This window comes from Crassostrea angulata, chromosome 7, assembly GCF_025612915.1.
Source record: "Crassostrea angulata isolate pt1a10 chromosome 7, ASM2561291v2, whole genome shotgun sequence".
Lineage (NCBI taxonomy): Eukaryota > Metazoa > Mollusca > Bivalvia > Ostreida > Ostreidae > Magallana > Magallana angulata.
The window spans coordinates 42300304-42314856 of NC_069117.1; the positions used below are offsets into that span (position 1 = coordinate 42300304).

General features: G+C 32.8%; 1 protein-coding gene across 2 annotated transcripts; it reads right to left on the reverse strand.

Annotated features, from left to right (window-relative positions):
• Positions 1-746: 746 nt before the first annotated feature.
• Positions 747-7240, reverse strand: LOC128192820 (paramyosin-like). 2 transcript variants are annotated; one of them, XM_052865807.1, is made up of 6 exons: positions 7140-7240; positions 4775-4861; positions 4159-4305; positions 3812-3913; positions 2249-2299; positions 747-1841 (listed from the first exon to the last, which is right to left on the reverse strand). In XM_052865807.1, exons 1-6 carry the CDS (start codon positions 7153-7155, stop codon positions 763-765), a joined length of 1482 nt encoding a protein of 493 aa, XP_052721767.1. In that variant the 5' UTR covers positions 7156-7240; the 3' UTR covers positions 747-762. The 2 variants fall into 2 exon arrangements, with proteins under 2 accessions (XP_052721767.1, XP_052721766.1); XM_052865806.1 differs by having other exon boundaries at positions 2213-2299.
• Positions 7241-14553: the final 7313 nt, after the last annotated feature.

Consider the following 14553-nt stretch of genomic DNA (forward strand, 5'->3'; position numbering starts at 1 on the left):
CTTCCCTAAAAGTTGTAAAAGCAGAAATTTCATTAGAATACAAAGTATCATTCTTTAAAAAATATATCAAATCAATATCATTATTTATCAATACAAATAGCACTAAAGTACTGCACATGGTTTTAAGATTAGCAATAACTAAATATTATGATAAAACCTGCATGTAACACACTTAAATATACTGACCAATAAATAACACAAATATGCCATTTCTCACAGATATTTCATTTTCTAGTAATGTCCCTTAATTTTTTAACTTTAACATTTTCCAGTTATCTTCATACAATAAAAACAATGAAATATCTAACAATTCTTAATTTTGGTAAATTATGTGACCAGCAAAGAAAAATAAGTAGTTCTATAGTTGTGAGTATACAGTATACATATACATAACATACTATGTACAAATATTTCATATTTACAATTAACAAGTAGATCTGTTTACAACCCAACAACATACACAACATAGCACTGATGATACACAATAGACCGATTGTCAAAATATACATAGTGTTGGTTCATATGTATAGGTACAAGTGTTTACCAAAGTAATTCTTACGTATAAAAAATAGTTTGTGACAGTTTGCAACATATTTACATATGTTTCTGAGTGAATGAATGAATGAAAGGCAAAGGTCTATAGGTCAGGGATTCAAAGAGTGAATATAAGACAATGAGAACCGGTATGTACAATGATTTGCATAGAGTGTGTAACTTAGACTATTTACAAATGAATAAAGTCTTTGTTTTTGACATAGCATGCTATGATCTGGAAGGGAGATTGTTTCCTTGAGAGAGGAATTGTAAACAGACCATTGCAAAAATAAGAGCTGCCAAGAAGAGAATAAAATATTGCTGCCTTTGGTATTGTTGCTGAATAGCAGTGATAGTAGTAGACTGTTGCTCTGTCTTACTCTCCAGATCTGTGTTCTTACTCTCCAGATCAGAGATTGTGACAGACTGCTGTTCTGTCTTATTCTCTAGATCAGAGTTCTTACTCTCCAGATCTGAGTTCTTACTCTCCAGATCTGAGTTCTTACTCTCCAGATCAGAGATTGTAACAGACTGTTGTTCTGTCTTACTCTCCAGATCAGAGATTGTGACAGACTGTTGTCCTGTCTTACTCTCCAGATCAGAGATTGTGGCTGACTGTTCCTCTGTCTTACTCTGCAGATTAGAGTTTTCACTTTCTAATTCAGCAACTTTTATCATGAGCTTTTCATATTGTTCTGCCAATATGATTTTGCTAATCTCAATTGCTTCTTTTAGCTCCTCATTTTCTTTCTGAAGTTTGATCTTTTCTTCTTTTAACTCTAAAAAATACCTCCCTTGAGCCTCATTTTCCATCATAAGTATTTCCTTATCTTCCTCTAATTCAGAGACCAATTTCAATTTTTCTGATAACTCTTTTAAAATGGCAGACTTATCCTTGCTCTCCCTGTGCAGTCTCTGTCCAAGGTCTTTGACTGTGCCTGTCAGTCTGTCTATGTTATGCTCATGTGCAGTGATAGTATGTATGAGGGCCTGTTTGTCTGCCTGTAACTGTTGCTTATCTGTTCTTTCATCCTCCAGCTCAGCAAGATGTTGATCAAATTTCCTCTTCATGGAATTGAATTCAAGCTGTAGATCTGCTTTCTGGTGTTGGACGTTGGTTATGATACTCTCCAGGTTTCTCTTCTGACTCTGCAAATTATCTACTTCTTTCTTGTTTTCATTGTTGCACTGACCTAACACCTGAATCATGGTGTCCTTCGAACTCAGCATTTGTTCCTGCAGTTCAATAGTTTTCAGATGACGATCAAGTGTTTCTCTGAATTCTTCATTTTCTAGGAATAGCTGTCCTGCAATATTATGTAAAAGAAAAAATGAATTAATGTTTTCTGGACCTCTGTATCATGTGAGCTGCCAAAATTGAAGGAAATTAGAGTGCATTCTATTCAACTATATAAATGAGCTTATTAATAATTGAAATTTTTTCTCAATTACAAGTTATTACATGTTTTGTGTACACGTGGCTTAATTACCCCTCTTTGTTTTTCTATTAGTATATCGAAGTTACCATATATATTTATAGGTATTTATTCTAAAATTGAATGCATTTGTAATTCCATCTTTAGTCAAACACAGGTCATTTTTCTCATACTAGCTGCTATCAGAAGAAAAAAAAGTTGGTTTACAGTGCTGTAAATTTGTTTAGATGGCTGTAAAGTACCTAATGTCTTTCGTGAAGAGTCGGTCAGGTGATTACCTTGAAATATCAAAAGAAACCGGGAGAATTCCAGCACTCTGGGGGCACGACCTAAAACAATTAAAAGCAAAAGACATCATTGTTGTTATTATGCTAGCTATCATTATTATCTAATTCAAGAGAGCTTGGTAAATAATTAGTAACAATATTTTCCAACATTTTGACTGAGTATTATTAACTGACAAATTTGCCACATATTTAAAGTACATATATCAATATGATGAAATTCTTCACATTGCCATCTCAATGGCATATTAATATAAAAAAAAAAAATGTGGACAAAAACTATTATGTTTCATCCTATGAAAGCCTGTAATTATAGAGAACTAATGTGTACCTTTGGTGCAAATTTTATTAAGGTAAATTTGCGGTTACAGGGAGATAACTCACACATTTTCATTGTGACATAACACCAACTACCCTTTATTTCAGCTATGACGTCAATATTTATATGATGTCATAATTGATTTCAGGTTTTTTATTATTATTTCGCAGGGCTTTGTAGTTTCAATGAAAGAATAACAGGACATAGACATTTTATCAATTTCCACAAAAACGAAGTTTGCATCATATGGTTTTGAATAGTGTTTTAAAAACATCAGAATACACATTTTCTAAGATACGTTTTTTCCTGAAATCAGTGGACTTGGAAAGGTTTTAAATAAGATGTTTTCGTTTACATAATAGTAGTCCAAAAATAAGAGTTTTGTTACATTTTATTCTATTTTTAAATAGTTCATTGAAATTAATAAAAATGAATCCTGATATAATTGTGACATTATTTTCGAACATTTTAGGCATAAATAACCCCCAAAATAGTCACATATAAAATGTACATATTTTCACGAAATTGTTTACATTTCACCAACATGAAAATTGGAAATCATGAACTGTGACCTTTTGTAGTTATAAAATGGGACAGGCAAAATCATTTGTTTTTCATGAAAAAAAAAGACTTTAGTATTGTGAACAAAATGGTATGTAACTTTGGTACAACGCGTAAAAAATCCACGCCGCAAACCTTATTTTAAATGCAACGCCCAAGGTTCTTAACTAAAATTGATACATGCAAAAATTATTAACAAGGGACAATACTAGAGTAATACTCATGTTAGTACTTGCTCTCCCAAATTGACAGCTAAAAATAAGGTACAAGTATTACCATTTCATTTCACAAAAAAATATAAAATATTATGGATATATGATTCAGAATGTGATGTAAGATTGCAATTGCATGAACATATGTAAAGGGGGTAAGGGGTGTTCTGACCCCCCCCCCCCCCCCCTCCACTCTTCCTTTCAGAAATTTGTAGAGAATAAACTACATGTATAAGTTAACCCCCCCCCCCTTTAACCAACTCCTACCCCAACACTTTGGATTTTATATTATGGGAATGGGCAAGTTTTCTTGCTCCTAAAACCTACCTAAGATTAAGATTATAGGGTACGGATAAGGAGTTGAGAGTAATTTGTTACCATTTTTTAAAATCATTTTATTGGTTGTTCTTTTATTTTTTTTTTTGGCTTGAAAAACGTTTTTGATATCTATAAACCTGTACTTACCAAGTTTTCTGAAAAATTGGTCATAAGCAAACTTTTGGTCATCTTCTGGGATGAAATGAAATACAGCTTCTACGTTGTCCTGAGGAGAAACATCTTCCCAACCTGAAAAAGTCAACTTGGCACTTTGAGTAATTAATTCATGCAATGGCCAGATATATCCTGTTTTGTTCTTTTCTTAAATTGAGAAAGTCTTATTACATGTACAACTTTAATTTTAAGAGATTTTTCATAAAGACTATAAGGTACAATATTTATTTTGCACGAAGATATGAATTTTTAAATACCGGTAAATGTTCAAGAGTAATATTTAACTGTAACTATAAAAAAAAATTTCAAATGAAACAAACCAAGGAGACTTTCTGCAATGGGTTCACATGGAGATGGGGTGGGGATTGTTCCTCCCGTGTTATCCCTCAATGTGGGATTGGGATGAAGAAATTTATCCATGTGCTTCTTAAGACGATACACATGGTTTGCATTCACTGGGGGATTTCCTGAAATTAAATAGCATTCATCATGCAATATTTTATACTGTAAATGTGTTATTATAAGCATGTACGTTATTTGACAGAAAATGATTTGTTAACTATTTGGTGTAAAGATTTGAATATAAGCATATTTCTGAATGTTCCTATTCTTATACATATATGTATTACATTTAGTGTTGTACTTGATTTAGCGGAAGTCGCTCTCTGCCAAAAACACTAAAAATAGTACTATACACAGCAGCCATATGCAATATTTGTTTACAGTGTATATATACTTTAACCATATTGCTATGTTATATATATATATATGTTTGTGCAATATAATACTTTAAATATTATTAAAAGTGTATTCCTTTATAAAATTATTAATTTCTCACAATTTAACAATTGTCTGCAATTATCAGTTACTGTAGAAATATTTGAAACTTATGATGACAACTGTATAACTATACCATAGCAAAGATGTAAGCTATACCTGTCCTGTTCCAAATATATCTGATAGCATCATCGGTAGTTTCCTCATCTCCTGTGTTATAAAAAGGCTGCTCAGCCACACCTGAATCTAAAAAAAAACATAAGAAAGGGATTTTAATACTGTATACAGGGAACTATTTGCCCCCATTTTATTTTCTCCCCTTTCGCCCTCGTTGTCAACGAGCGAATTTAAGATGGTGCAAAATACGATGTCTCAAACTATCTCTTTTAAAAACACATCGATGTCTGGGCGAATTCAAGAGGGGGCGAAACTGTTTGCAAGAGAAAAAGGGCAAATATTACATGTAGCGAAAATAACCCTGTATAGCTAGAGTATTATAGGCACAGGTTAAAGATGGTGAAAATCTAAAGACACCTGGATTAGCGGTAGGTGCCAGTATGGTTGTGGATGCTTTTAAGCAAAATCTTCTTGAGACAAAGATCCTTAACAAGTTAAAGGAAAACTGTCATTAAAATATCAACTTTTAATTTTTCTTCGCTAAAATTTCTTTCACAATTATTGACAATAAAATGATTAATTTAAAAAAATTATTATTTACAATTCTAAAATACTGATCTGATGCCAACATGGGTAATTAAATTTGAGCATCTATATATATAAAAGCTTCTTTATTATTACAAATCATTATAATTTTTAAGTGAAAAATTAAATATAATTGTACGTAAAAAAAAAAAAATCACCGTATCGAAGCAATTCAAAATGAAAAATTTCAAAGAAAAGGGGTATTAATTTTTGCCCCGTATTTTAACGATGAGATATCGATGTTCAAGAATATCTTGAGGGAGAGGTTATTTGTGAATAATACACCTTCATGACCAAATTACACTTAAATGACAGTTTTAAACTATGGTTTACAGAATGTATACTGTTTCGTTTACAGTCTGTTAACTTAAATTCATGCAGTTAACAACTGTAATGGGATCATATGGAAAGAATAATGAAGAATCAGATAAGAGTTCAAACCAGGGCCCCTGAGTCACACATCAGTCAATCTACCAACTGAGCTATTTGGCGCCAGTATTCGAACTAGTCTGACTGTCACAATTTCCTTCTCCCTGAAATGATCTCCACCCTCGAAAAACAAAGCAGTCTTTTTCCCTTGGCAGGAGCTAACCTGTCAGTTCCAGGGTGTGGCATGTACAGCACCTAAACTAACGGGATACTAGAGAAATAATGACGGAGCAGATCAGGATTCTAACCTTGGCCCCCAGAATCTCTAGACAAGCGCTCTACCAGGTAAGCTATATGGCGCCGTAAGATTAATCAGTCAAAAATTAGTACAATTTTTTTGTGCCATGTCAATTTCAACATTTTACAAATGTTGACAACTGCATGTAGCTCCTAAATATTTTCAGACCGAGAGCTATATACAGACCTGCAGCTACTGCCATAAGAAAGACACGGAATGGTGATCTTCACATTAGGAGAGAAGAATGTGCATGATGATCAGACTGGTTAAAAATCACCAGATGACTCATTTATACTCTGTCCCAAGATACATGTATCCTTGATTCACATTTTGCTTAATAACTCAATATTTATAAATACCTCAGGGTTCAAATGAATCAGTTCATTCAAACGTATGAAAAATTTCCAAGATTATACTCAGTTGAAACACCCCCGTTAACTTATCAGGTTTAAACACACGGCTAAAAAATATAATGTCTACAAGGATTATGTATTGCAGCAAGCCCAGATGACAACGTTGAAAAATTGTGGGGGGTATTCAGATCAGTGACTTCCGAATGGAGAAAAGATGTAAACATTCCCCATTATTAATCTCCGTAAGGAATCTATTTCGTTCCTGTGAATTTTTCCGAGTGAAAGATGATAATGTGTCAATGAAATTATCTAGTTATTATACCTGACTATATAGATTCTGGGGGGACCATGCAGGTTTGAATCCTGCTCTGGACCACCATTGTCTCTCATATCCCATTACACAGTTTATAAATCTTTACCTCATTTTTGTGTGTGTTGCTTGCCATACTTATGACATAATACTTAGTCTAGTTTACATTATATTTGCACATGTACACAAGTACATATAAACTTGCAGGTGAATACATGATAAAACCCAACCAGTGTACTTGATATATAAACTCTTTCAGAAATTGGATATGCATAGCCTTCATATACAACATCATCAACGGGCATTGTGGTAATTCTATGTACCGACACCTGTTCATATCTAAAGAGAAAATACTTGACATAAAGCGGGTAGCTTTTGGAGACTCTGGTTCTGTTCTTGGTATAATTATAACGTTAAAACATGTTGAATCCTCATGCAATCGCGAATTAATAAATCGGTGTATTAAACGAACTGTAAATAATCATTACTTACGAACTGCTGTTGCCATTATATCATTTATTCTAGGTTTATTTTGCAGAAAAAACGATTTGCTTTGATTCTATTTTTAGAAGCGGAGCAACCGGAAGTTTGCCTGTTTTCAGTGTAAGATAAAGACAAAAACCAATATTCCGTTTTTTGCAATCACAAAATATCCGTATTGCTGATTGCATTAAATTTATAATACATTCGTCTTTTTAAAAAGAAATGTTTTAACAGGATGATCATGGAAATAATAGCATGCACAATATACACAAAAGAGGGAAATAAATAATTGAAAGGAGACAGACTTAAACATCTGCTTACATAGCGTACAAATTATTCTCTTTTGAGATGTGGGTAGGCTATGCCTGTCCACTTCTCAACAGAGAATACGTACAAATATGCAGTATTGTCTCCATGCATAATATTCACATTTGTATCAATATACTTGTATATACATACATGTATATTTACATTCATTAAATTAACAATTACATTGGAAATTAATCCATATAATTACAATTACCAGCTTAAAACCTTCGATTAAATTACCATTACCATTACAAGGATTTTCAAATGTAATTAACTTTGCAAATGTAATTAATTTAATTACAATAACATTTGTGATAATTCATATAAAGTTTGTATGTATTACATACAAACTTTATATAAATTATCACAATAAGAAACTGTTAGTTTGAAACAGAAATTAAACTAAATTATTTTTGTTTATCGATCTTGTAAACTGTTAGACTTCAAATCAAACAGTTCCTTTCTTTCATGCATGCGCGGATCTAGAGGGGGGGGGGTCGGGGGGGTCCCGACCCCCCCTGGAAAATGAAAATTTATTAAATTTACATAGTAAAATTATCGCGAAAATATGCCCTGGCAAACACAATTATCCTTCGGACCCCCCCCCCCCCCCCCCCCCTGGAAAAATTTTCTGGATCCGCGCATGTTCATGAATTTGCGACAATGAATAAAAAATGCTTTTTAACTTCGCCATGAGTTGATTAAGAGTACATTAATTATTTTTTTTACATGATAATTCTTTTGCTGATACGTACAGCCTGTGGATTGATTTTCTGTATGAAGGTTTATAAAGTTAACTATATACTTTTACAGTATGTTTTAAAAAATAAATAAGTAACAAGTTTGCTATATCTCAGTGTTTCATTTGAGTATAACCAAATTCCAATTCATCAAAATTTTTTTAGTCCAAGATTGTTTTAAAGAATCAACAAAGTCCCTTTTAGAATATGTCATTATGTTTTGAATATAAGAAATTTTTAAGGACAATTGCGTTCCACCTTCGTGGTGTCCGATGCTAATTTTTGGTAATTGGTAATTTTTATGTCACTGAGGTACATGTAAGAAATTTTAATATATGGTATAAGTAAGTAAACCAGGCTAATTGATAGTGTGTATAATAGGCCCAGTACTGCAATGATGTACTAGCACAAGTAAGCTGTTAACAGTCTGATTAAAATCAAACCTTCCACTAGTTCTTTTCTTATGGTCCATCAAAATAAAGGAGTCGGTTGAAGGTTTTATTTTATTAAATCCTGGACTGCGCGACCATCAAAATAAAGGAGCTAGTGGACGGTTTGTTGGTGTGTTCCGGCCCACATTTGGCTTAGTCGGTAGAACGTTCGGGTGCGGAGTTCAGTCTATTTTTTGTCAGTACTCCTAACCTGATACATATATTACAATCTACATTTTATCATACTCACTTTGAAGTAATGTAACCCATTAAATGCTTTTCCACATATTAATAAAACACCTTTCTCCCATGAAAATGCACCGCCTACACATGAAAAAGCACAAATTTCACATTAAAACATAAAAAATCATTTTCACAAATCGATATATCATATCAATAAAGAAAAATACTATTATAACACAAGCCACATACATTATCACAATGTAGTAGAGTTGTCTCTCTTGTCACCTCACAGCAATGGAACATCCGAACTGTATTTTCATTCGTGGTAGCTGTCTTTTTTTTTGGAGCAGGCACGTAGGTAGCATTGTTTTTGAAAGTGGGGGAGACCAGACTTATCCAAATCTTGACAAGCATGAAGAAAAGAATTGTCAATTTTGCTGCGAGAGAAAGTGTGTGTGTGGGGGGGGGGGGGGGGGGGGCTGACCCCGCTGATGTGCTACGTGCCTGTAGAACACAGGAAATGATAAAATAGAGTACTAGTAGAAGTTTATGTTTGCACTCAAACATAGAATATTTCGAATACTCGAAATTTGAGTCTGACATCATCATGATTACTTCGTGCAGTCCGCAATTTTTCTTACGTCGCTGTAGGTTTCGACCAATCTATAAACGGGGCGTGTAGATTTCAGTCCTGTCAGTTTCAGTCACTGTAGGTTTCGACCAATTAATAAACGGGACGTGTAGATTTCAATCCTCTCAGTTTCTATAGTTGTATGAATTAACTATCAGTTTCCGAAGAAATGGAGTGAATTATACTTGGGCGATGTAAATAAAACATGCCAGAGAGGACACTACCCCCGAACTGCTGAAAGCAACAAAACATAAATCGGGTTAGCGGCATCTTCCCAAGTCAAGGGTTTCTGATCCGCTCCACTTCAGAAACCCTTGACTTGGGAAGATGTGTTACATGATAATTCATTTTGGAAAATTATTTGTAACTAGGATTTTTAAATATCATTTATATCAGGTATCTTTGTAAAAAAAAAAAAATGACCACTGCACCTAATTTTTATGGTGGTGTAACGACGAAAAATGACCCCCGTATAATATTGACTGGGGGTCATTTTTCTACGTAGAAAAGTGACCAACTCCGTTGTAGAATACTTGGATTACATCATAGGAATTATAGCCTATGGGTTATTATTCTCCGTAAGGGTCGTAGAAAAATGGCCTTGTAGAACATCGACTATCTATTATTATCATTATTGTATTTAAAGTGGATACAGGGGTGGTGCTGGTGCTGGGCGGGGGGGGGGGGGGTGCCTGTTTGATACTAGATTGTTCGAATAACCAGCTTGAGTACGCTTTCCCGATCACCTGTTATTGCTTATCATCATTATCTTAGTTTGTCATTTAATTTTTCAAATTAAAAAATGAAAGATATAGTCATGTTTTGTTAATTAAAATACATTAAATAAAAAATGTTTCCCTCACATTACATTAAATCTTGGCAACAGAAGAAAAAGACTTACCTCAGATAATAAATGAATTTTAAATAGATAGTTAAAATAGGCGCGAAACTAGGACAAAAAATTAAAAGGTTGGGAGAGCATGGGGCGGGGGGGGGGGGGGTGACGTATGTTTACATTGTCAAACCATAACTGAAAAGGTATAATATCATTTTAAATGAATACAAACACGTCCTTATTGTATGCAGAAAAAAAAAAACAGAAAGAAAAAAATTATCTATCACAGTCTATACTGGTATCGCCATGGGAGATTTTTTTCACCAAGTATCTGAAATTGGCACATCTCATCACACGCGTGAATCCAAAAAAAAATTATCCGGGGTAGGGGAAGGGTGATCCGAAGGATAATTATATTTGCCAAGGGGAGGGGGAGGGGGGTCTACATGTAAGCCTATTATCGTTCAATTTGATAAGTGAATTTAAAAAAAAGTTTGAATTCCCACACTTCTTAAATCCGGGATTGCATGCATGCATCATCCCTTTTTGATACTTCTAAGAACAATTATTTTTTTGTTACAACACGTTTAATATAGGAAGAATATTTGTTAAACAAATACAATGCTTGATATAATATAATATAATAAAATAATGCAATATAATCATCACAAACTCCAAAACTTCGAATTGTTGACTATGTTTTTGGGCAACATTGATTATATTAGCCCCTTGGGACAAAAATATTACCCTCCGCTTCGCGTCGGGCAATATTTCGTCCCTCGGGAGCTAATATAATCAATGTTGCCCTCAACCCCAGTCAATATTTGTATATTGTTACATGCGCGTAAATTATGCGCGTACGGTTCGCCGTAGAATTCACGTAAAGCAGTAAGAAATTCTCTAAAATTAAGACATTCAGTATGATAAAATAAGTAGTGCCTGTTTGGGAGGATAACAGTTGAAATTGACACCCCTCGAAAACGATCCCAAACAGGCACTATTTATATAGTGTTACCCGTTGCCAAGTGTGTTGCTAACGCTATGGGTAATAGAACGGATTATCAACTGCGTCTAAACCGATCAGATTTCAGTATTTAACATGAAAGTATAATAAAATATATTATTATACTTTCATATTAAATACTAAAATCTGATTGGCTTAGACGCAGTTGATAATCCGTTCTATCACCCTCAGCGTTAGCAACGCACTTGGCAACGGGTAACACAACGAATTGTTACATGCGCGTAAATTATGCGCGTACGGTTCGCCGAAGAATTCATGTCATTTTTATATAAAAGCAGTAAAATTTTCTCTTAAATTAAGACATTCAGTATAATAAAATAAATAGTGCCTGTTTGGGAGGGTAACTGTTGAAATTGACACCCCTCAAAAACCATTGTCAACATCTGCTTCGCGTCGGTTGACAATGGCTTTCTCGGGGTGTCAATTTCAACAGTTACCCTCCCAAACAGGCACTATTTATATAATGTCATTTGTGAATCACTGCAACATTGCATCCTCCATTAACTTGATTCAGCGATGTGTTAATCATTATCTTTAAATTAGAGTAAAGTTTCTTGCACGTGTTGTTTGTATAGTTAGGAAACAATTTTTCTCCTATGGGGGGAACTTTGATATCAGAATTTGAACAAAGCAAACCAGTTTGCAGCCTTTCGTGTTGATTGGAATATACTAATTGGTCTCTGCAATTATTTTTTTCTCAAACAAGTATTTAATGTAGGTATTGTCCGATCCTGAGAGCAGTTTGAGTAAAGTACATTAAAAACCCCCATGGTAATACAATGACAGTAATACATTCTTAAATTACTTTGTAATCTAAACGCAGACGTGATGATCAAAATCTATTAGAATCAATCACTCATATATTTAGTCATAAACATGCTCAATAGAACTACCACTTTAAGACACCTAAAGCCATCTAGTGTGATGTTTAATGTGTATTGAACTTAAAACCAATAAAATAATAAAATATGTTAGGAAAATATGAAAATAAAATTGAGGCCAAAAGTTTTTGTGATTACCAATACAAATTTGAGACCAAAGGTCCTAATTCACAAAAACAGAATATGTACCTGTAACATAAGTCTGTCGGTGTTTTTTTTTCAGTTGACAGGGATTCAGCTATTTAAATAGAACAGATATTATTTTTTTTAGATCCGCTTTATTCGTCGAAATTTCACATCTGTCTTCTGGGCAAGCGAGCGTATCATCATGCATGTACCATTAGGGGAGACAAAACCCTAAAATGGCTTCGTGAAGAGGCACCATAAGGCAAGCTGACGAGTACTTTAAAGGGACATGGTCACGATTTTGGTAAAAAAATTATTTTAATGTTTACAATGCTTCAGTAATGCATTTCTAATAGTCAACCAAAATATGAGTGTCATTTTTTGAGTTATAAGCGAGTTACAGAGCTTGAAATTCTTTACAATGTAAACAAAGCGTTTGTTTACAATTTGAATGACAGCTCTAGAACAAAAATGAATGTGTTAAACGTTAGAAACTGTTTATCTATGATTGAAATGAATGAAAAGACAGACAAATTAGTTTAAAAAATATTTTAACTGGTGAATTGAACCTATGTAAACAAAAACAGGGCACTAGCCTTGTTTACATGACAAAGAATTATGAGCTATGTATCTTTCTTATAACTCCATGAATGACTCTCAAATTTCATTTGATCATTAAACATAGGTAATCACAGATTACAAAGCTCACCGAGACGAGGCATCAACTTTATGAGGCATCACCTTTAAAACCACCTTTATCATATGATATGAAAATCATAGTTAATGATCTTGGATATTCATGGATACTGTTTTGACACAATATCGTATATCATATGTAAAAAAAATTGTATGATAATCCTATGTTCATTTCATACATTATTATAAGATACAATGTTTATCAATACAATAATATAAAATATGATATTGCATCCAATGATACTTACAATATATATCATTTAATACAATATAATACTGTAATAAATATTGATGCAATATGATTTTGTAACATATAATATGACATTGTATCGTGTTATACATTATTGTATTTAATCACATAATACAATATCATAATATCTAATATAAATACAATATAGCATTATTTGATACTATATCATATCACATAATACATCACAATATTGTAACATATGATATTATATTGTATAATATAGTATAATTTTGTATTGTATGATATTGTATCATATTTGATACACAATATTGTATCATATGATACAATATAATTTGATAAAACATTGTTTCATATCATATGATACAATATCATCTGATACAGTACGATATTATATAATACAATATCATTTTATACAATATCATATCATATGATACAATATCATATTATACAATATCATATTATATGATATCTTATAATATCATATAATACAATTTCATGTATTATATAACAATATATTATATAAACCAATATCATATTATACAATATTGTATCATACGATATGCTATAATTATAATATACAATATCGTATCATATGATACAATATCATATATTGCAATATAATATGAAACAATATCATTCGATAAAATAATATATTATACAATATCATATTCTACAATATTGTATAATAATATACAATACTATACATAACAATATCATAATACAATATCATATAATAATGTACAAAAAAATTGATACAATATCATATCATATCATATAACTTTTTACAATATAATGTATGATATTACATTGTATCATATAAAACAATAGTGTATCATATCATAGAATACTATATCATAGGAATCATGTTAAATCATTTAACAACAAACACATCTATCAAGCAGGTTTGAGTGAGGTAGGAGAATTTTTAGCATCCTTGATAATGGAGATCAGGCTCTGCATCTGAAGCTACCTCTGCAATTCATTTATATTATAGTTAAATCAATTATGCAAGCTATTATCTATAAAACATGTAACCTGTTCCAAAAAACTAAACCTCATCCAGCATCCGAAACCTATGGCTCAGATTCAGCATTCAAGCCTGTCAGATGCATCAGTATCATGAGATGCATCATCCCTGCAAGTTTGGTGATGTAAGGACCAGTAATAACTAAGATATAATCATCAGAGGGCACCTGCTCTAAAAACTTTAACCAGCTCTTAAAACCTTAACCTCATCCAGCATCCGAAACCTATGGCTCAGATTCAGCATTCATGCCTGTCAGGTGCATCAGTATCGTAAGACGCACCATCCTTGCAAGTTTGGTGAAGTTAGGACCAGAAATAACTAAGATATAT

Bases quoted from the DNA above. Each gene is read 5' to 3' on its own strand.
- LOC128192820 (XM_052865806.1), bottom strand. The intron at 4,306-4,774 runs GTATAGCTTACA...ATTTAATTTCAG, and splicing joins ATATATTTGGAACAGGACAG to GAAATCCCCCAGTGAATGCA. The intron at 1,842-2,212 runs GTACTTTACAGC...ATAATATTGCAG, and splicing joins CTCTTCACGAAAGACATTAG to GACAGCTATTCCTAGAAAAT.